The sequence below is a fragment of the Nelumbo nucifera genome, chromosome 1, assembly GCF_055504915.1.
Source record: "Nelumbo nucifera cultivar China Antique chromosome 1, China Antique-T2T, whole genome shotgun sequence".
NCBI classification, from domain to species: domain Eukaryota; kingdom Viridiplantae; phylum Streptophyta; class Magnoliopsida; order Proteales; family Nelumbonaceae; genus Nelumbo; species Nelumbo nucifera.
In genome coordinates, this window is record NC_142649.1 from 20,144,748 (window position 1) to 20,168,497 (window position 23,750).

General features: G+C 40.5%; 1 protein-coding gene across 1 annotated transcript in view; it reads left to right on the forward strand.

The window, feature by feature from the left end:
• The first annotated feature begins 719 nt into the window (after positions 1-719).
• Positions 720-23,750, forward strand: part of LOC104605881 (Tetratricopeptide repeat (TPR)-like superfamily protein) — a 43,208-nt gene continuing 20,177 nt past the window's right edge. Inside the window, exons 1-3 of the mRNA XM_019199187.2 lie at positions 720-1,020; positions 18,504-18,642; positions 18,911-18,942. Of these exons, the coding sequence (XP_019054732.1) occupies positions 790-1,020; positions 18,504-18,642; positions 18,911-18,942 (402 nt within the window). The 5' untranslated portion in view covers positions 720-789. The remainder of the gene's footprint in view (positions 1,021-18,503; positions 18,643-18,910; positions 18,943-23,750) is intronic.

The following is a 23,750-nucleotide window of genomic DNA, read 5'->3' on the forward strand; positions in this document are numbered from 1 at the left end:
AATAATTAATTATTATATATAAAAATAAAAAATATTATATATATAATAATAATAATTATTATTATTATTATTATATGTATGCATGTATGTATATAACTATTCGAGCTTGGCTCGCAAACCTCACAAACCAAGCTTTATTAGGCTCGAGCTCAATTCGATTAACAAACGAGCCTTTAAATTGGGCTTGAATTTGGTTAAAACCGAGTCCAACAAACTGGAATAACTCGTAAAGTGCTTGGTTCGTGGCCACCCCTAAGCAAGGACTCTATTCGGGTCGGCCTTATACTTGGTCTATTTCTCCACATTTTTTGGTTACTTTTCTTGTAAGCGATGTTCCATCAAGCTAATTTAATGAAATAGCCTTCTAGGTTTTTTCTCAAAAAAAATAAAAAAATCCTAGAGACCACACTTGAACAATAGACCAAGGATCCATGCGGTCCACTAACGGTCCGGATTCGACACTAGTACTTTGCTGAGGACATATTCCTTTTCATATCTATGGTCCACCCCTCACTAACCGTTGATGAAGGAACTTGGGGCCGGTTATATAATTCTCACCTTTAGGTTTGGGACACGAAACAGATCATTTCAAAGTGTATCATTACACAACATCTGACCCATATTCGATCGGGTTAAAACAGTTATGGGTCGAATAATTTCACAACGCAAATGATGTAATGAACATGGGTCGGTCATTCGGATATATACTCGGTCTCGGTGCTTAATTACGCAGTGCAGCTTTACTCCGCTCAGGAGCGAAAGTTTCAGAGAGAAAAGCCGGAAGAGAAGATGAAAATAACATGGACGAAGAAGAGCGGCAACAAACGCTCTCTCCCCGCCATAGCTCACTATCCGAATCTCCCTTTCGAACAGAACGAAGATGACCAGAGCGAAGCTGACAGAGCCCAATTAGGGCAAGGGAACCACCAGAAGGATCAAGAAACGCCGGAGTCGGTGCCTCTTAACCCAGATTTAGAGCTCGCTGAATCCTTTCAATCTCAGGGAAATAAGTTTGCACAGGTATTTAATGCTTCTTCTCTTGTTTTCTTTTTGATCCTCTGTTCAATGGTTCCTTTACCCCTTTTCTGGTTTAGAAAAGTCAATATTTTGAGTATAAAATATAGAATTTAAACACATTTTGTTGAATTTGGATATACCCATCAATGCTCTTTATTAGTTGTTGCATGCTTATTTTATATAATCCCCAACCTATAACGGAAAAGATGATTATGGAGTCAGGATCCGGAGGAGTCTCGCCAGCTTGCCATGTGATTCTTCTTGGGTGGTATCATTCCCCCATTCTAGAAATCTGCCTTGTCCTCAAGGCCTGCATTAGGAAACTTCTGTATCAGCTCAGACCAGCATTCCCAAGTGGCATCCTCCCACTGTGTACCCTTCCATTGCACCAATACCTCGGTCACTGCAACATTTCTTTGTTTCACCATGCGTCGATCGAGGATAGCGGCCTGCTCTAGATGTAATGCCCCTTCTGCTGTTAAAGGTGGAAGAGAACCACTGGAAGTTCCAGTGAGGAGTCCCCTACTTTAGCCTTCAGTAGAGACACGTGGAATATTGGGTGGAGTTTACACCCAGCTGGAAGTTCCAACCGATAAGCCACCTGGCCAATCCTCTCTAAGATCTGAAAGGGCCCATAATATCGGACAACCAGCTTTTGTGACTTTCGAGCTGCTACGGAATTCTGGCGATATGGTTGCAACTTCAGAAAAACCTTGTCTCCCACCTGAAACATCCTGTCTGTTCGATTCCGGTCTGCAATCTTCTTCATCCTGTGTTGGTCCTGTAGTAAGTTTTCCTTCAGTATTCAAACTAAGATGTCCCTGTTCTTAAGGGAGTGAGTTTTGCAAGGTGCCAACCAGCTGGTTGGTAAGGTCTCCTGCTGGTTGTAGCGGAGACTTGGGATCAAATCCCACCCTGGGTTGGGGGATGGGCTACGGGCTACCCCCGTTGTGTAGTAGCCCTTCCAAAGATATCAAAAAAAAGGGTGTGAGTTTTGGGGCTGAGTGGAAGTTTGTACTGTACCACCATTCAGCCCGTGGGAGCCATCTCACCCAAGTATGAGGCTGTTCACTAATGAAACTTCTGAGATAATTTTCAAGAGTCTGTTTCAAGACCTCAGTTTGACCATTGGAATGAGGGTGATAAGCAGAGCTCATGTTGAGCTAGGTGCCTTGAATTTTGAATAACTCCCAGAAATTTCCTGTACAAATAGGATCTCGATCACTGACGATAGATTGGGGCAGACCATGTAACATGAAAATTCCTTCCATGAATAGCTGGGAAACATCCTGGGTGGTGTATGGATGAGATAGACGTAGAAAATGCCCATATTTTGTCAGCCTGTCAATGACTTCCAAGACCACTGATTTCTTGTTAGAGATTGGAAGGCCCTCTATAAAGTCAAGCGAAATAACAGACCATGCTTGTTCTGGAATTGGGAGGGGCTGAAATAAGCCTGGTATGGGCACATTCTCATTCTTGACTCTTTGACAAGTGTTCACAATCCTTAATCCATCTCTTCACTTATTTTCTATAACCTTTCCAACAACACATCACCTTGAGTCTTTGCATAGTGTTAAAGAACCTAGAGTGCCCCCAGATGGTGATGCATGAGCCTCATCAAATTCTTCTTCTGAAAATGTAGTGGGGATTGAGAACAATGTGCCCCTTTTTCAAGAGTAGCCCATTGCGCCATTCATATTGGTGTTCCTGAGTTTTGCCTGAACCTCCTGGATGCTTTTCTATAGTTGGGGGTCTTTAATGACTTCTATCTTAAGCTCCTCCACCCATTTGGGAACCAATCGGGAAATGGCATGGATTTCCCCATCTACCTTTCTGGATAAAGCGTCGTCCACTGTATTGTCTCGTTCCCTCCAATGGCAAATTTCATAGTCATAGCTGATTAGTTTACTGATGAGTCTCTGCTGTGTGGGTGTTGAAATCCCTCTATTGCAATATGTACTCCAAGCTACGGTGATCTATAACAATGCGAAATTTAGCTCCCAGAAGTTAATGTCTCCATTCTGGACAACAAAGACTACTGCCAGTAATTCTTTGTCGTATGTGGATAAGTGGAGAGCTTGTCCCTTCAGTGCCTTGCTAAAAAATGCTATTGGCCTCCCCCTCTGTACTTGCACTGCTCCTTGCCCATTACCACAAGCATCTGTTTCTAATGTAAACAGTGCTTGGAAATCTGGGGTGGCTAAGATGGGAGTGGATGCCATGGCTGATTTCAAGGATTGAAAGGCCAATTCTGCTTCTGGACTCCATAACCATTCCCCTTTCTGTAACAATTTGGTGAGAAGTGCTGCAGTGTTCTCGTAATTCCGAACAAATTTCCGATAATACCCTGTTAACCCAAGGAAGCCTCTGAGTTCCTTGACAAAAAGATGGTCTCGGCCATGCTACCATGTCTTGGCCTTTTTCTGGATCCACCTCTACCCCTTGGGATGAGATAATGTGACCCAAGTAGCTGATCTTGTTCACTCCAAACTGTCATTTACTTCGCTTAGCAAACAGCCGATGGCTCCTGAGAATTTCTAATGCACTCCTAAGATGAATTAAATGTTCTTCCCTGGAACCACTGTAAACTAAGATATCATAAAAAGAAACCAAAATGTATTGCCACAGTTGTTCTCAGAATACCTAGTTCATCAAAGCTTGGAAAGTGGAGGGAGAGTTTGACAACCCGAACGGCATTGGCCTTCATGAGTGCGGAAAGCAGTCTTTGGTATGTCTACCTCTTGAACTTGGATCTAGTGATAGCGTGACTTGAGGTCCAGCTTGGAGAAAAAATGGGCTCCATGTAATAATTCATCAATCAATTTGTTGATAATGGGCATCGAAAATCTATCTCTGATGGTTGCTCTATTCAACGCTCTATAGTCGATGCATTATTGCCACCCCCCATCTTTTTTTTTTTTAACTAAGAAAACCAGGGAAGAAAACAAGCTTTGGCTGGTTCGAATAATTCCTTCCTTAAGCAAGTCCTTGATGATCCTTTCAATTTCTCATTTCTGGAAGTATGGATAGTGATATGGACACACGTTAACTGCCTTGGATTCATCGTTTAAATGTATAGCATGGTCACACTGTCGCAGTGGAGGCAAACCCATCGGACTCTAGAATACATCTTCAAACTCAGCCAGTAAAGATATGATATCTGGGTCCGTTGGTTCTCCTGTCACATTTCCTGAGGAGGTTAGTTGTAGTAAGTAAATTTGATCTGACTTACCACCTTAGAGGGTCTACCCACATCCATCCGTTGTGTGAAAGAATTCTGTGTTCCCTTGATGAGGTCTTCCCTTATCATCAGTGAACTGCAAATTTAAGGTGGCAAAATCCTATACCACTAGTCCAAGGGTTCTCAGCCAATGAGCTCCGAGGACTACATCATAACAAGGCAAGATATGGAAATCTGTTGTAATTGTACCTTTAGAGGTTCAGATGGGTATCTTCAAGCACTTACCATCTCCAATGATTTTTTCTCCATTGGCTACTTGTACCTCGAATGGTGTTATTGGGGTTACAGGTAGTTTCTACCTTTTCACCACTGGAGGGTCCATGAAATTATGTGTAGACCCACTGTCGATCAGCAGCAGCAATAGGTGACTGTCTATATGACCTTGAATGTGCATGGTCTGCGGGGAGCTAGATCCATTCAGAGCTTGAAGAGAAATCTCCGGGATTTCTTCTGTAAATTCAGGTTACTCTTTGTTTCTTCAAGTTCTTGTTCATCATTCAAGGTTGCAACAATCTAGAAAAGCTTTTGGTTCTTGCAACAGTGTTGAGGGGTACAACTTTCATCGCAGTTAAAGCATAGACCTCGATCTCTCCTTTCTTGTTCTTCTGTTGGCGTCAGCTTCTTCACCTTTAGAATTTGCTTCTGATTTGGGATAGGGGTGGAGTTACCCACACAAGTTTTGCTAGGATCTCCTCTCACCAGTTATTGTTTGATATTCCATTCTTCTTCCTTAAAGAGTCCAGTCGAAGGGTCTTAGATATTGAAGGTGGCTCGGACTTTTCAACATGTGCTCTTAATTCTGGGCGGAGTCCTGCTATGAAACAGCCCACTAGGAACTCATTCGAGACCCCCTTGACTCTGCTAGCCAGGTGTTGAAATTCCTCCATGTAATCTTGGATCATAGCCGTTTGAGAGAGTTGTGATAATCTCCTCGCAATTGTGATCATGTGGGTTGAGACTTGAGAATGTGGTCTTTGAACTAGCAATACTAGTCAATTGCCTTTCCTTCGAACCCCAAGCTGGCCATGGAAATCCACTGATCGTCAGGCACATCCTGTACTTCAAAGTATTGCCGTATGAGGATGAGCCACCCATCAACATTGGTTTCATTTAATCGAGGTAACTCCACCTTGAAATATCTCGGAGCTGAACCCCGTAGTGCCAAAATGAGCTGAACCTTCCACTCCCTTACCTTGATCCAAGGAACCTCCTGGAACAAAACGTTGACTAGTCTCCTCTACTCCCCATGGTTTCAGGTGGTTTAGCTTGCCAAGCATTTCATCCAGCTTCCGGTTCATTTCCTCTTGGTTTTTCTCCACATTGCTCAACCGATCTTCGGCGTCAAACATCCTGCTATCCTCATGCCCAGTCGACTTTGATTCCAATCTGATATCAGTCTCTTCTAGTAGGTGAGAAGAAGCCTTAGTCTTACCCTGAGCTACTGTTCTACACTACTCACAAGGGAAATAAAGATGAAAGGAATAGTGATTTACTATTACTCAATGAGTCAATGATCCTCCTTCCTGATTTGGTAATACATATATAGAGAAAAAAAGGAAAATTGTTATAACTAACTAGTGACATGGTACCCAATGATTACTGCTGATAATGTCCTAATCATAAGAGAAAATCGCTGCCTAACGATTTAACAGAAAAGACAATTTTGGAGTCAGGATTCGGAGGAGTCTCGCCAGCTTTGATGGGGACTGGTCCAGGCATTATAAGATACATTCTCATAAGAAGGCCAACAAACAGGTTTTGATTTGACATGGAGAAGACTCTTGGGACTTGGACTGATCTGGTCGGGTATTTTCGTCATTTTGACCAGTCCCATGTGGGCTTGGGCTATAGCATCTTGTTTATCTAGTTTAGTAGGGCTTGCCTTTCAATTCTCAGTTTATTTAGTACATAGAAAGTTGTTGTGTTTCTTGATGCACAAGACAAGGAGTGGCATTTTTGTAATTAGGGTGAACAGTATTCCGAGTCACACAAGTCACTCTATAAATAGATGTATTCTCTTCTTTTTGAAGCTAATGAATGAATGAAGATTTCTTTAGAGCAAGTTTGCTGTATGGGGGGATTCCTACAAACCCTAGAGTGATTCTAGAACCCCTTGGAGTGATTCCTTGGGATTTCTCTCTCTTTTCTCTCTCTCTCTCTCTCTCTCATCCTTTCTCAGTCTCTCTTTCTGACTTCTGACAGTTTGTTCCAGCCCTACTACATTTCCTTTGTATTTATACATTATTTGTGACTATTTGATTTTAAATTTAGTGTTATTAATATATTTATGGAATTTGTATGTTTTTTCCCAACGTATCTAAGTGTTTTCATTTGTTTTCGTCAGTATCCATGCGTTTCCAAAGCGTATCCGTATCCAAGTTGTCCGATACGATACTCGATACTGATACTTTGATACGGATACACTTAAGGGTAGCTCACTGGCTGAAATCTATGGAGCTATTCTTAGAATTTTCCATGGCCGACTTATCGAGAAAGTGGAAAGAGATAGCTACCTCTGCCCATTGTAAGAGGACTTCTTGGCCCTCTTGGTCCCCCCCTCCCTCTGGATTCATAAAACTGAATTTTGATGGTAGTAGCTTAAGGAATCCAGGGTCTTCTGGGATTGGGGGCGTGTTCAGGAATGAGGATGGGATTATTACTGCCATGTTCTCAGGCCCAAATTGGAAAATTAAACATCAGATGCTTGGTTCTTGAAGGGGACTCGAAGGTGGTGATTAGGTGGCTGAAAGGAGACAACAGTGATTTGTGGAGCTACAACAACGAAAAGAAAAAATTTAAATGGTTGAGTAGGGATATTGAGGTGAAGTACAATGGGTGACGAGAAGTGCTAACTCAATGGCTGATGGGTTAGCTAAGCAAGGGGTGCTTAAGGAATCTCTATTTTGGGCTAATTTTTAGCTTTTTTCCTTGTCCTTTTGTTGTTGGGGAGTTAAGATAGTTTACCTCCCCTTTCTGTAATTAAAGTTTCACAAATCTTATTCATTAGTAAAGCTTATTGTTATTGATCCAAAAAAAAAAGTACTCCACATATGACAAGGAAGTCAATGCTGTTGTGCAATGTCTTTGACATTGGCATCATTATTTAATTCCCAAAAGTTTGTTTTGTATTTAGATCATGAGGCACTCAAATATCTCAAATCTTAGAGGCATCTTAGTAATTAACATCAGAAATAGGCTGAATTTTTAGCAAAATATAACTTTGTGATTAAGCATACAACTGGTGCTGAGAACCGAGTAGCCAATGCATTAAGTCGTGTGGTGTATATACTTCATTCTATGTTTGTACAAGTTGTGGGGTTCGATCAGTTGAAGCAAGATTATTGCCGGTTGCAAGGATTTCAGCATCATTTATGGTTCTTTACAGGCTGGGGAGCAATCTGAATGTCTTGGCTTTTCTATCCATGATGGTTATTTTGTTCAAGGGAACTTGCTTGTGTGTTCTTAACACTTCACTACGTGATTATGTTATATGGGAGTTACATGCAGGTGGAATTGCTGGGCATTTTTGGTCGGGACAAGATCATTGCTATGGTAGATCGTTTTTGTTGGCCTAGCCTTAAGGCTGATGTTGATCGTGTGATCAAACGGTGTAGAATTTGTCAATTGGCAAAAGGGAGAAAGAAAAATACAGGGTTGTACACCCCTTTACCAATTCCACATGAGCCTTGTCAAGATCTTTCTATGGATTTTGTCCTAGGTCTGCTCTGCCCACGACAAAATGGGGTCATGATTCAATATATGTTGTGGCCGATAGGTTCTCAGAAATGGTCAACTTTATTCTTTGCAGTAAGACATCAGATGCCTCACATGTGGCAAACCTATTCTTTAGGGAAATTGTTCGTTTACATGGTGTTCCTGTTACTATTGTTTCTGATTGTGATGCTAAGTTTATGAGTTACTTTTGGAAGACACTTTGGAAATTCCTCAATACAAAACTGAAGTTATCATCTTCTTTCCATCCGTAGACCAATGGCCAAGCTGAGGTAGTTAATAGGAGCCTCGGTGATTTGCTACGTTGCTTAGTTGGTGACCATACTTCCAGGTGGGATCTCATCCTACCTATGGCTGAATTTGCTTACAACAGTTCAATAAACAGGTCAACTGGAAGAAGTCCCTTTGAGATAGTTATTGGAATTCAGCCTAAGAGGCCTATTGATTTAGTGTCTTTGCCACAAAACGCTAGGACTAGCATAGAGGCTAAAGGCTTTGCTCGCTACATGAGATAAATCCATGATGAAGTTAGACGCAAGATTGCTCTTAGCAGTGATGCATACAAAGCCAAAGCTGATTTACATAGGTGCTTAGCTGATTTTCAGGAGGGTGATATTGGTTATGGTGCATGTACGTCTTGAATGCTTTCCTAAGGGCTTTTATAAGAAGCTTCACTCTCAGAGTGCAGGTCCCTACAAGATCACTAAGAAAATCAGTTCTAGTGCCTATGTCCTAGAGCTGCCAAGCAACATGGGAATTAGCCCAATCTTCAATGTTGAAGACCTAAGTGCATATCATGGCCATACACATGGTGATTGTCCATTTGTCCCATAGTCCCATTGCCTAAGCTGCCTTAGGTTCCACCTACTGATGTGCCTGAAGACATCCTTGATGAGAAGTTGATTTCTATAGCAAGTGAGGGTTATCAAAAGTTTCTTGTAAAGTGGAAGAATCTACCTCTTTCAGAATGTCCATGGATTACAGTTGAAGACTTATATCATCTTAATCCAAAACTTTATGATCAATATCATGCCTTTTAACTCGCTAGGGTTGAGTTTCTTTCAAGCCAAGGAGAGATGATGGGGATCGATCCAAGCATTATAAGACCTATTCTCATAAGAAGGCCAACAATCAGGTACTGATTTGGCATGGAGAAGACTCTTGAGACTTGGACTGATCTGGTCAGGGGAAGTTGTCATTTTGATCAGTCCCATGTGGGCTTGGGCTATATAGCATCTTGTTCCTCTAGTTTAGTAGGGCTTGCCTTTTGTAGAGAAACTGATGTGGGCCCCACAGCTGTGGAGCCACTCTGTCCGTAGGGTAGAATGTATGTCTATTTGTTATGTTATTCTGTTATTCTAGTTCTGTTATTTACTTTTCAGTTTTATGATGTAAACACCAAGGGCAGATATGTCCTTTCATGTAACTAGCATAACATATAAATATTAAATTGAAGTGGCGGCGGCAGATTATTGAGAATCTGTCCTTCCTTTTCAAACTTGTGTTCTACTGCTCTCTCACTACTCTTTCTTCTTCTTCTTCACTTTCTCTTCTGTTCAAACCTAAATTTTCTTAGTGCTCAAGACTGATAGCAGTCTTGAACATCTTCATGGTATCAGAGCCAAGTTAGGGTTTTTCATGTGAGTCTAATACCAGCCGACCACATGAGAATCCCCTAGGACTGAAAGCTGAAAAGGAGGAGTTCGCAGACTGATTCTTGGAGATCGCTAGAGGTGCTAGCAGCTGTTGGAAACTTGCTAGGGTTGCAGAGTGTTGGTGGTCAGGAAGGATCAGAGAAGACTAGGGTTCAGGTAATCCTAGAAGGCAGCGAACTCCATAAGTAAATTTTTTTTTATTGAGTTTCAGAGACTGCAATCAGTCGAGATAGGTTGGACCTATCTAGAAGGAGAGGCCGAACTGTTTTAAGTTTGTTTCTAGGGTTTGACTGTTGGGCCGAACCCCCCCCCCTCTCAGAGGTGATTAGTTTTTAGGGTTTCATATTGCCTTACGACAAGTCCCACTTGTGTAGACTGCTTGGAGAGTGCAGCTGAGCACTTATTTCAGACCTACAGTTGAAACCCTAATTTTGCTCTCGCAGCAGTGGGCCCCACAGTAGTGATTTCAGAAAATAGCATCTCAGATTGACAGGCTACTTGGTACTGTGGATGCCGATTGATTTCAGATCAGATTTGAGTTGATTTTTTGCATATACTGTGATAGGCGATTGAATTCAGATCAGATTTGGGTTGGTTTCAAATCAGATTTCAGATCAGATTTGTGTTGGTTTCAGATCAGATTTCAGACTTGCTTATTTTATTCTGTTTTCTGGTATAGTGGCTCTAACAGTTTGTAGCCACTGATTCTAGCAAGGGCGGCCGAACCACTCTAGGGTTTTATCTTTCTATTCTCTAGGGTTTGTCTTAACTCTGCGGCAAACCCTAGTACAGGACTGAACCTTGTGATCTAATACTGCGGCAAACCCTAATAGTTATCTCCTTAACATTGATCAGTTTTAGGGTTTCATATTAACCCTAATACAAGCCTTATCCGTACGGTACTATCTGGAGTGTATGGCTGAGAATTCACTTTAAGGATTGATTAAAACCCTAATTTTGCCAAGCATATCAGACCTACTTCTAAGCTGTTTTCAGAGTTTTTTGGGGTTTTCGAATCCTCTTAAGGGGTTAGAGCTCTACGGACAGCTAATGTTGTGGTTGCTAGTTGATTTCAGATCAGAGTTATCCCAGTTTTGTGCACATACACTGTGAATACAGATCAAGCCTATACTTTTTTTGATTGTGATTGGTAGTCCAAGTGCTGTTCTAAGACTTGACTGAGATGGAGTTTAAAAATCAGGCAGAAGACAGCTTTGGAAACATCAGTTATGGTAGTGTTTCTGAGATGGGTGGTCAGATTACAACCGTAAATTCAGGTACTTTAGCTTCAGCCTACCATGCCTCAGCTCCAGGTACTACTGAAACTTGTTGGGTAATAGATTCAGGTGCATCCGACCACATGACTAGCTTGCCTTCACTGTTTACCACTTACCATTTGTCATCTGGTAGGGATAAAGTATCTATTGCTGATGGCTCCCTGGTTCCTATTTCTAGGAAGGGGGACATTAAGTTATCAGATACGATCTCCTTGTCTTCTGTCTTACATGTTCCTAAGCTTGATACTAACCTCCTTTCAGTTAGTAGTATTACCAAACACATGAACTGCTCAGTAACCTTCTTTCCTGACCGGTGTGTTTTTCAGGACCTGGAGACGAAGAAGGTGATTGGGACTGGCCATGAGACGAATGGGATCTATTTGCTCGGGGAGAGTTCTCGTCGGGAAGAGTCTGTGGGTAAGAGGTCACTTGTTTCCCAGAGTGTGAGCTCGGTTATGCTAAAGCATAATTTAGCATAACCGATTGGGTCATTTGTCTTTTCGGCCCTTAAAGAGTCTGTTTCCTAATTTGTTTGAGTCTGTTGAGTTGTCCTAGTTGCAATGTGAAAGTTGTGAGTTTGCTAAACATTGTAGAAACTCTTATTCATTGAGTAATAAAAGGAGTAATCGCCCTTTTGATCTTGTGCATACGGATGTTTGGGGGCCATATCACATTCCTTCTATGGGTGGGTACAGATATTTTTTGTTATTTGTTGATGACCATACCCGGTTTTCCTGGGTTTATCTTATGCGTTCACGAGATGAGGTTCCCGTCCTAACCCAAAACTTTCACCAAATGATCCTAACCCAGTTTGATGCCAAGATCAAAGTTCTTAGATCTGATAATGCAAAGGAATACTTTGCTAAGCCATTGGCATCTTACCTTCTTAATCATGGGGTTATCCATCAGAGCTCTTGCCCTCATACACCTCAGCAGAATGGGGTTGTCGAAAGGAAGAATAGGCACATCTTGGAGGTGGCTAGAAGTCTTATGTTTACCTCCAATGTCCCTGTTCGCTTCTGGGGTGATGCTATCCTCACAGCGGTATATCTTATTAATCGGATTCTGTCCCGGGTTCTTGATTTGAGATCTCCTTTTTCCCTTCTATACCCACATGAGGAGTTGTTTTCTATTCCCCTTAAAACATTCGGTTGTACCTGCTTTGTTCAGCTTCTCGGACCCCATCACTCCAAGTTTGAACCCAAGGCCTCCAAATGCATTTTCCTTGGTTATGCACAAACTCAAAAGGGGTATTGCTGCTATGATCCTGTCTCAGGGAGGAAGTTCGTCTCCATGGATGTCACTTTCTTTGAGGAGACACCCTATTATCCTCGGGTTTCTCCTCAGGGGGAGAGCAGTGAGAGTAGGGGTTTAAGTCTTTGTCCTCAAGGGGAGAGCAATGAGAGTAGGGGTTTAAGTCCTTGTCCTCAGGGGGAGAGTAGTGAGAGTGGGGCAGTTCCTTTACCTATTCCATTGGGTGATGGGAGCTGCAATGGTGAGGGCAGCCAAAGGGATCAAGAGTTGAGGGGGAGCTGCAATAGTGAGGGTGGTCAGAGGGATCAGGAGTTGAGGGTCTATCACAGGCGGTGCAGGCAGGTTGATCCCGATCATCAGCAGTCCAGGCCAGCTCCAATCTCATCTGCGGCTCCAGGTCCAGGCATTACAGTCCCAGGACCCACAGAGACTTCCTCTATTGTTGCCATTTCACCTCCTACAGATGGCCTTGATCTTCCGATTGCAGTTCGTAAAGGGAAACGACACTGTACCACATCTACAGCCCACTGTATTTCCCACTTTTTATCCTATGGTCGCCTATCTCCTACTTACAGGTCCTACCTTAGTTCCATTTCCAATGTCCCTATTCCAAGAACAGTGCAAGAGGCCCTATCCGTCCCGGAATGGAAAGATGCAATGCAGGTTGAGATGGATGCTCTGTTGAAAAATAACACTTGGGAGGTAGTTGATCTGCCCAAAGGAAAGAAACCAGTTGGATGCAGATGGGTATTTACTGTGAAACATAATGCAGATGGATCCATTGAGAGGTATAAAGCTAGATTAGTTGCAAGAGGGTTTACACAGACTTATGGCATAGATTATTTGGAGACCTTTGCCCCGGTAGCCAAGATGACCACCATTCAAGTCCTATTATCCCTTGTAGCAAGTCACACTTGGCCTTTATACCAAATGGATGTGAAAAATGCTTTTTTGAATGGAGATTTGCAGGAAGAGGTTTACATGCGTTTGCCTCCTGGATTCTATGATGCAGAAACAGGTAAGAAGGTTTGTCGGCTCAACAAGGCTTTGTATGGTTTGAAACAACCACCTAGGGCTTGGTTCGATAGGTTCAGACGAGCCCTTGTGAAGTTTGGTTATGTACAGGCCCAGTCAGATCATACTCTATTCAGCAAGAGGGTGGAGTCCTCCTTGACACTACTGGCAGTATATGTTGATATTGTGGTTACAGGGAATGATAGTCATGAGATTGAGACACTTAAACAGCTCCTTCATCAAGAATTTGAGGTGAAAGACCTTGGTGTACTCCGGTATTTTTTGGGTATCGAGGTTGCTAGATCCAAACAGGGGATTTTTATCTCTCAGAGGAAATATGTCCTAGATCTGTTGGCAGAAACTGGAAAGTTAGGTGTCAAGCCTGCAGATACCCCAATTGAACAAAACCATAGGATTAGTGCAGAGAGTGGGGAGCTTCTTGAAGACAAGGTTATGTTCCAGTGATTGGTAGGAAAGCTCCTATATCTCTGCCTCACTCGGCCGGATATTACTTATGCTGTTAGTGTTGTCAGCCAGTACATGCATTCTCCTAGAACCACACATTTTCTTGTGGCAGAAAGAATTTTAGCCTACTTGAAGAGATGCCCGGGTAGGGGTATACTGTTCAAGAACAATAACCACATGAAGGTGGAGGTCTATACAGATGCCGATTGGGCTGGGTGTGTTGATGACAGACGGTCTACCTCAGGATATTGTGCCCTTGTGGGAGGAAACATTGTCTCCTAGAGAAGTAAGAAACAAAGTGTTGTCTCCCGGTCTAGTGCTGAAGCAGAATACAGGTCCATGGCTAACGGAGTGGCTGAAATCCTATGGCTAAGATCTCTACTTGAGGAGTTGGGTGTTGAGTATGAGAAGCCTCTGATGCTGTATTGTGATAATCAAGCAACCATTAATATAGCACATTATCCAGTGCAGCATGACAGAACCAAACACATTGAAGTTGACTGACATTTTGTACGAGAGAGGGTCTCATCTCAAGAAATATGCCTCCTTTACATCACATCTAGTATGCAACTAGCAGACATCCTCACTAAAGCTGTATCAAGAAAGAAGCTAGAAGCGGATCTATCCAAGTTGGGAATGATAAACATTTACTCCCAACTTGAGGGGGAGTGTAGAGAAACCGGTGTGGGCCCCACAGCTGTGGAGCCACTCTGTCCGTAGGGTAGAATGTATCTTGTCTATTTGTTATGTTATTCTGTTATTTACTTTTCAGTTTTATGATGTAAACATCAAGGGCAGATATGTCCTTTCATGTAACTAGCATAACATATAAATATTAAATTGAAGTGGCGGCGGCAGATTATTGAGAATCTGTCCTTCCATTTCAAACCTGTGTTCTACTGCTCTCTCACTACTCTTTCTTCTTCTTCTTCACTTTCTCCTGTTCGAACCTAAATTTTCTTAGTGCTCAAGACTGATAGCAGTCTTGAACATCTTCACCTTTCAATTTTCAGTTTATTTGCATTAATAGATAGAAAGTTATTGTGTCTCTTGATGCACAAGACAAGGAGTGACATTTTTGTAATTAGGGTGAACAGTATTCCGGGCCACACAAGTCACTCTATAAATAGATTTATTCTCTTCCCTTTGAAGCTAATGAATGAATGAAGATTTCTTTGGAGCAAGTTTGCTGTATGGAGTGATTCCTACAAACCCTAGAGTGATTCTAGGACCCCTTGGAGTGATTCCTTGGGGTTTCTCTCTCTTTTCTCTTTCTCTCTCACTCTCTCTCTTTCTGTCTTCTGATAGTTTGTTCCAGCCCTACTACATTAAGCTTTCCATGTGACTCTTCTTGGTGGTGTCAAAGACCAAGAAAATAATTTGCCCACAACTTTTGGCCACACATCCTCCACCTGGATACTTTTGTTGTGAAAAATTCTAGAGTTCCTTTCCTGCCTTATCAACCACCAAACAATTCCTAGGATCATTTACCAAACAGCCTTCCTCTTTTGCTCAAACCTTGAATGTACCCCCTCCTTACAGAAACTTTCCACCGACTCTGGACAACATCCCTTAAGGGCAAACAAGCTATGAACCTTCACCCAGATTTTATAAGAGAACTCACAGTGTAATAACATGTGGTCAATGGATTCATCCACCCTATTACAGAGGACACACACTGGTGAGTCAATTGCCACAGCTCTCTTCTTTAGATTATCTTTACTCTGAATCTTCTTCAGGAAAGCCAACCAGATGAGGAATGCAATTTTCAAATGGATAGGTTTGTACCAGATTAGATTCATAGGGAAATCTTGATCTTCCTCCTTAGTTAACCTGTTATAAAAGGAACTCATTGGGAACTGCTTATTCTTCCCATCCAGCCACACTCTTTTATACTCTAGTATAGTCAATACGGGTATTGTAAAGCTTCTGCAACAACCGGGCATAATGATCAAACTCCCAATCATTTAAAGCTCTTCTGAGGAGGGGATTCCAAATACAGTTGCCATTGGAGATCTGCATATCAATGTTTGAAAACGTGGAGGCATGACACGAGGCGTTCCACTACCTAGAGGCGTGAGGCGTAGTTCAGAACATAAGAGGTGTAAGCCTCCTTAAGAGGAGGGGGATAAGGAGGAAGAAGAGGGAGGATCTCATTTTTCTTTATTTTTATATGAGTTGTGCATGAGGTGCATGAGGCATACGCCTCTAGCATGCCTCATGAAAAAAGCATACGAGGTGTATGCCTCTTGCACCTGAGGTGTATGCCTCCCATGCCTTTTAAAACACTGCTGTATATACTTGGCCACTTTTGCTTCCTTATCCACTACTAATGCAAACAACTCGGGAAATTAATCTTTCAGAATGCTCTACCTTCACACCAGCAATCCTTCCAAAACTTAACTTTGGTTCCTTTCCCCACCTCCAAGCTGATTTCCTTACTGAAAAAACTGTAGCTTCTCTCTCCCTTTCCAAACTGAACATCCATAAGATTGACTTGCTTTACCTGGATCCCAACCCCCACTTAGATTATATTTTGCTTTTATGACTCTTTTCCACAAGCTGTTTTCTTGTTGGCTGAATCTCCAAATCCACTTATTGAGGAGGACAATGTTCAGATTTCTCGATCTTCTAATTCCTAATCCTGCATTTTTCTTATGCTTGCATACCTTTCCCCAATTTACTAGATGAACTTTCTTATCCTCCTTCCATCCCTTCCATAAGAATTCCCTCATTTTCTTTTCAATGGAGGCTGCCAGCCCAGCTGGAATTGGGTACATGGACAATAGGTAAATCAGAATAGAAGACAGCACACTCTTAATTAATGTAAGTTTACCTCCTTTTGATAAGTATTTGGACTTCCATGATGCCAATTTCTTATGCACCCTTTCTACTATAGGCCCCCAAATAGATTTTACACTGCGTTTTGCCCCTAGAGCCTAGAGGGATGCCCAAATATCTGATAGGCAGTTTTCCCACCTTAAAACCCCAACATTCAACCCATCCTTGCAGATCCCCCACCTCTCCTACAGCCACTTCACTTTTATGAATATTTAGGTGCAGCCCTGAGACTGCTTCAAACCACCATAAGGTTGCCATTAAGTACTTCAATTGCTCATTAGAAGCATCACCAAAAAATAACATTGAATCATCAGCAAACTGAGGTAGAGTAATTTCTAACCTTTCCTCCCCTACTGTAAAACCCTTCAAAAAACCACCTCTAACTGCTCTCAGAACCAACTGACCCACTGCTTCCATCACATATAAAAATAACAAAGTGATATTAACTATTTTAACAAAAAGAGTTGAATGTAATTCTCTGGACCAAGAGAACAAAAGGGTTGGATGATAATTTATATTCTGATTCGAAAATTAGGATCATCTTTTGTCCCGAATTTCATTCCTAATTGACTTGCTGCATTTAGTACTTGAGATCCTGGCAGTTTTATATGGTGCCTTGACCCACCAGAATTAATTAATGCTAAAATTTTATATATGGGCACATTGACTCAATGTGTCTGTGTGTGTGTTTGTTTTTTCGTTCCGTGGAAAAGCCCATTGTTCCAATTTCAAAATAGTGACACCCGAAAACTAGTTAAACTTCAGGCACTGTTTCACCAACATTACTGGTGAGTTGCAATGTTTCCAATGTAATGATTTACCTTTTTTAGCAAACCTGGAACTGAACTTTTCTCAGCCTTAGCTATTGCAATTCAATTTTGGAACTAAACCCTGGAGAAATGAAAATTCCTACCATTAAGGGAAAAAAGAGCATATTGTTTTTTCCTCTTTGCTAGGTAAAGCATGATGCATAGGGGAAGAAAGTAAAAATTGTAAATTTATTACAAGAGAATGACAATAAAATTCTAGAAGAACTTCTACATTGACCTGAAATCCCCATAATCTTGGTATTTGAAAATCTCACCTACTCCAGACTTGGAAAGATCAATTTCTATGCATTCATTTCCTAGTTCTTACAAAGGAACTAAAAATTTGTACTCAAGATAATCTGCTATTTTGTTTCTACACATACCCAAAGTGATGGTCACAATCAACTGCCACTCCATTCATCAGGAAAAGAAAAAAAATCAACTGCCACTCCATTGGCTTTCTGGGTACTTCAAAGCCATGATGTTTATGATTCAAGAAAGGATTGCAGCCACCAATTCCAGCATTATTACCATAATCACTTCTTATGGCATTGCTTATTCACCTTTGACAAGAAAGGACTGTATTTATGTGATAACTCTTTAACAGATCTTAAACCAATGGAAAGAGCAAGACTTCTTCCAAATTGGGATCAGCTGATCAGCCAAATTAGAATCTTCTGTTGAAGTAATTGGAGCATATATTGTTTTTGCAACCTCATATTTGTTATTGTGCTTTTGGCATCTGATGGTTTCACAGCCATCCATTCAAAACCATTGCCATTTAACCAATCAATGATCTGATCCTCTAGACATCCTGCTTCAATGCTTAGTTGGTGATACTGAAAAGATAACCATGTCATACAAAAACCTGTTTTGTAAGAATGAAATACATCCTGTGTCAAGAAAAGAGATCATCAAAATAGATAAAAAGGGCTTCTGGATGGATGATTGATGCACTCCTGAGTGACAACCTTCTTTTGTTCATTTTCTGGGGGCTATTAAAAGTTACTTTGTATTTATTAAATGCTCAAGAAATTCAGTGGCAGATCTACATGGTTGTATAATTGAAACAAGCATATTTCTTTATGTAGAATGTGCACTAAATGGTACTTGCTTTGCTGGTCTTTTACCACTTTCTTTATTAATTTTTTGCTGATTTCCATCCTCTCATTCTCATGTTACCTTCATTTTGAAGGATGGGAAATACCAAGAAGCACTTGGGAAGTGGGAAGCTGCCATTATGTTGATGCCTGAAAGGGCAGTTTTACATGAACAAAAGGCACAAGTTCTACTTGAGATGGGAGATGCTTGGAATGCTTTAAAGGCAGCAACTCGTGCGCCCCTAGTTCTTTCTCCAGATTAAAGATAGTCTCTCAAAAATAATTGAACTCTCATTATGAATGGCATTGTTTTTTCTACAAGTTATTTCATTTTTCTTACAGTTTGTCCTTACATATTGTTTTCTGATTTTATTTTGCAAGTATTTTCTTGTTTTGCATGAGCACCTAGAAAATCTTTAGATTTTTTTTTAAATACCAAACAGTGAGCAACTATTCATTCTTTTAAATTTTTATTAAGATATTCATTGATGCCACATTGCAGGAGCTACTGAATTGGAACCCTCATGGGCTGAGGTTCGTTAATATCATTGATCTTTTAATGCATTTGTAGCTCTAAAGCTTGAAATTCCTAGTTCAAATTTCTACATTTTTTTCTTAATATTTTTCTAGTATTTTTGTTTTCCCCCTATTCACTTTTAACTAAGGCAATCTGTTTTTCTGTTTCTTTAAAACTTGGAACATTTAAGCTTGGAACTAGCCAATATATGTTGCCTATATGAGTGCATAACTATGCAGGCTTTCGTCAATTGTATGTGGACATTAAATTTGTTCTCTTGGAAGAAATCAATAGAAGAGAAGGGAAGAGAGGAAGAAGAAAAGAGAGAAGAGAGATTATTGATCAAAAAAAAAAAGAGAGAGAAGAGAGAAGAGATGAGAGGAAGAGAGAAACAAAAGTTTGGAGTCAAAAAGTCAGGCTGGTGAGTGGTGGCACAAGCTCATCTATTTATATTAGGGTGGCCCAACTAATAAAATAAAAAAGTACAAAGACAAAAAAGCCCCTGTAGCTTTGAGTACATGTATTGTTAACACTTCTCCTCAAGTTGGGACATAGATGCCAATCATGCCCAACTTGTCACACAAGTCACTATGACGTGGGTGATTTAGGCCCTTTATGAAGATATCTACAACTACAAGTTCTTCAGAACTAACACAAGGGGTGCATACTTCACCACTTACAAGCTTCTCCTTGATAAAGTGTTTGTCCGCTTCAATGTGTTTAGTCCTATTATGAAGGACTGGGTTGGCTACAATATTGATAGCAACCTTGTTGTCACAATACAATGACATAGGACTATCAATTACAAATCTTGATTCATTCAACAAGTTCTTTATCCACAATATTTCAACAACTCCATGAGACATAGCTTTGTATCCTACTTCTACATTGGACCTAGCCACCACACTTTGTTTCTTACTTTTCCGTGTGACAAGATTTTCTCCCACAAAGGAGCAATATCCACTAGTGGATGTTTTATCATCTATTGACCCAACCCAATCAACATTTGTATACATTTCCACATTTAAATGCCCATGTTTCTAAAATAACAAACCAGCCCCTGGATACTTCTTGAGATACTTGAGAATTCTCTTAGTAGCTTCCATGTGGGTAGCCTTAGGGGGCATGGATGAACTAACTAAGAACACCCACAACATATGCAATGATGGGTTTAGCTATAGACAAATACAAGAGTCGTCCCACAAGCCTCTGAAACTGTTTCACATCCTTTATAGTTTCTCCATGATAGTTACCCAGCCTATGACTATAATCAATGGGAGAATCAACTGGCTTTACTCCCAATTTACTTGTGTCCCACAAATAGGTCTAGGATGTATTATTTCCTTTGAGAAATGAAGATTCCTTTTTGTAAGCAGGCAACTTCAATTCCAAGGAAATACCTCAAGAAAATCTTTTACCTCAAACTAAGTGGCTAAAAAACTTCTTCATCTTTTGAATTTCACTTGTCCAATCTCCAGTGACTAAACAATGTATGGATAGATCGACACTACTTAAAATTGATCCGCTGCACATCTAGATGAAACCTACTAAACCAAGCCCTTGGTAATTGTTTTAGGCCATGTAAGGATTTCTTTAGTTTGCACACTTTCTTCTCACTACCTTTAGCAACTAGGAGGTTGAACCAGTGAAGATTGATGATACCAAACTAGTGAAAGGTTCTAGTCAAAATTGGCTACCAATGAGAGAACTCTAATGGAGTTCATCTTGGCAACCAGGGCAAATGTCTCTACATAATCCACTTCATACACCTTTCCGCCGTGCCACCAACCTTGAGTTGCACTGTAAATACCCATTTGCAGCCTATTGGTTCTTTTCCTTTAGGAAGGTATACCAACTCCCATATACCATTTTTATGTAAAGCACTTATTTCTTCCTTAAATGCATTTGTTCATTTAGTTACTGACAAGGCCTCTGCCACATTCTTAGAGATAGGAACACTGTCAACGGAAGAAAGAAAGGCATGAAAAGAAGATGAGATATTCTCATAGGAAACAAAATGCGAAATGGGATACTTGGTGGTGCAAGACCTAACACCTTTTCTTTTAGCAATAGGAATGTCAAGATCATCGACAATAGAAATATCTATATTAATGGGATTAGACATATCAATAGGGATAATGGCACTTGGTTGGGAAGGATCTACCCCTGGAGATTCTGATGATGTTAGAAGTATAACTCCAAGTTACTCTACTGCTTTCAAACTCAGTTGGCCCTTCCATTGGTGAAGAAACACAAAAAATGAAGGATCAGGAAGAGGAGGAAAGTTGAACTTGAACATGTTTCTTCTCAACCCCGAGGAGAAACAAAAGAAAATGGATCACTCGCAAAGGACAACATCCATAGATACATAGTGTTTCCTAGAGACAGAATCAAAACACCAATAACCCTTTGAGAATAAGGGTAATACAAGAAAACACAAGGAATGGCACGAGGGTTGGATTTACCATGAGAGGGGCATAGGTTGTGAACAAAACAACGACAACCAAACACATGCATAGAAATAGAGAACAAGGGAGCCTTGGACAACCGAGATGGCATACAATTAGTGAAATATGCAACAGATAAAACAACATCCATGTAGAAACGTTTGGGAACATTCATATGAAGTAACAACCCATAAGCAACTTCAAGGAGATGGTGGTGTTTTTTTTTTTTTTCTTTTTTCTGCAATGCCATTTTGTTGGGGTGTTTTAGCACAAGAAGTCAAGAACTACAATGCTATTGGGCTAGAAGAACTACTGTATTACACAAGAAGGTCACAATGGAAATACTCTTTGGCATTATCAGGCTAGAAGATTTGAATGAGTCTAGAATTAGGTCAATATCATACATTAGAAGTCTTTCAAAAATTTTGGAACTCCACCTCTTGACCACATTGGATACACCCACACATATCTGAAATGAAATGATAATCAATAAGCATGATAAAGTATTTATAGCTAGTCTCAAAAGGTAAACTAACAAGGCCCTAAATATCAAAATGAGCAATATGAAAAGGAAATTCAGCTTTATTGTTTCTTAAAGGAAAGAGGATTTCTACAATGTTTACTCAATTGACAAGTTTGACATTTCAATTCAAACATGGACACTAACTTAAACAGTTATGAAAACAAAATTTTCAATGACTCAGAAGACAAATGACCGAGACGACAATGCCATAAATAGACTTAACTTGTATTGGATTGGAGTGTCTAAGAAGTAAGAACCACCAACACCTCCATTGAATGCACCAACATCATTAGCACCATAATCAACATCTTCATCCTCGTCATTATCACTGTCATAATCATCATCATGATGATCTTCAACATCAATATCTTCTTCTTCATCTTGAACAACACTTTTGCCATTATCTTGTCTTCCAGACTCACCTCTCCCACGACCACCTCTACCTCTACCTCTACTTGGACCCCTAGGTCCCCCACTTGCATTTCCAAGTCCATGTCACTTTCTCCTAGGCCTATTTGACCCTTCAAGGATTTCAGATACCCCTAAGGCTTCATCAACTTGAGTCCATGTAAGATCACACCCTTCATAGACCAAGTCATTTGAGGGGTCTTTCCTAGTCAACCACTCACTAGTTTCATTTACATCATCAAAGCAAATAGGGTCAAATTGCTTTGGATGTGCACGCCTTGTTGTAAATCTTTCTCGGAGGCATTGGCTGTATTGAACAAATACAAGATCATTGAGCCTCTTTTGATCAAGCCTATTCCTCTTTCTCGGAGGCATTGTTTGTATTGAACAAATACAAAATCATTGAATCTACATTCACAACAAAATAAGAAAAAATTATAAAAATAAGTATCTTAACTTTCATAAATAATTTTATCACAAAACCAACCATTAAATCCATTACTTAGAATACATGCTCAAAAGTGCTCCAGTTGCACTCACAAGCAAAAGAAGTGCATGTAAGACCTAATATGCGTAATGCAATGCGATACGCCTAAGGTCTGGGGTACAAAATAAAAAAATGAATTAAAACAATATAAATTTAAAATAACAGGAATAAAATATTAATATAAGTTTCAAGAAAAGAGAGCTTATATTACTTGGTTGCTTTGTTTCATGTTGCCTAATTGCCAATTCTTTAGAGAAAGCACCACGAGCATGCTTATACTCTTCCAACTAATGAGAGATCTTGTCTTGAATTTCAATATCACTGACCATTCTCTCAATGCAATCTAGAAAGCCCATTTCAAACTTTCCAATTGATGCTTCATCTTGTGCTTTAGCCTTTATAATGAAGGGTTGGATTGAGAAAAAAACCAGCAAGGTGCAATGGATGTTGCATCATATTAGTCCAACACCTATAAAAAATGTCTAAAATGGGCTTATACTCCCTTTCTTTCCCACTAAAATTTTCTTTTATTTTCTCTCTTGCTCGCTCCATTGCATAGTAAAAATAACCCATTGTAGGTTTCTCATCACCATCAACCAATAGTAAAACCTCCACAACCGGTTGAGCAGCCAAAAGAGCAACTCTTACATTTTTCCAAAACCCAACAGAAAGCACAGTGCTTGATGTTCTTAATCCATCTAATTTGTTAGCCCGTTTACTCTTGTTCCACACGTCACCAACAAATATAGCACGCAAGGGCTCCTTGAAAGTATACAAACTTTGTAAAGTTAGAAAAGAGGTAGAAAACCTTGTAACTGCACATCGTACAAGATCTCTTCCATTTGTTTTTTCCCTCACACGTGCAAGAAGAAGATGCCTATAAATAAAAGCAGTCACTTGTCTTGCCCTAGCAATACAACTTTTTGTAGACCTCAATTCTCAATGTCTTCCAACATAAGG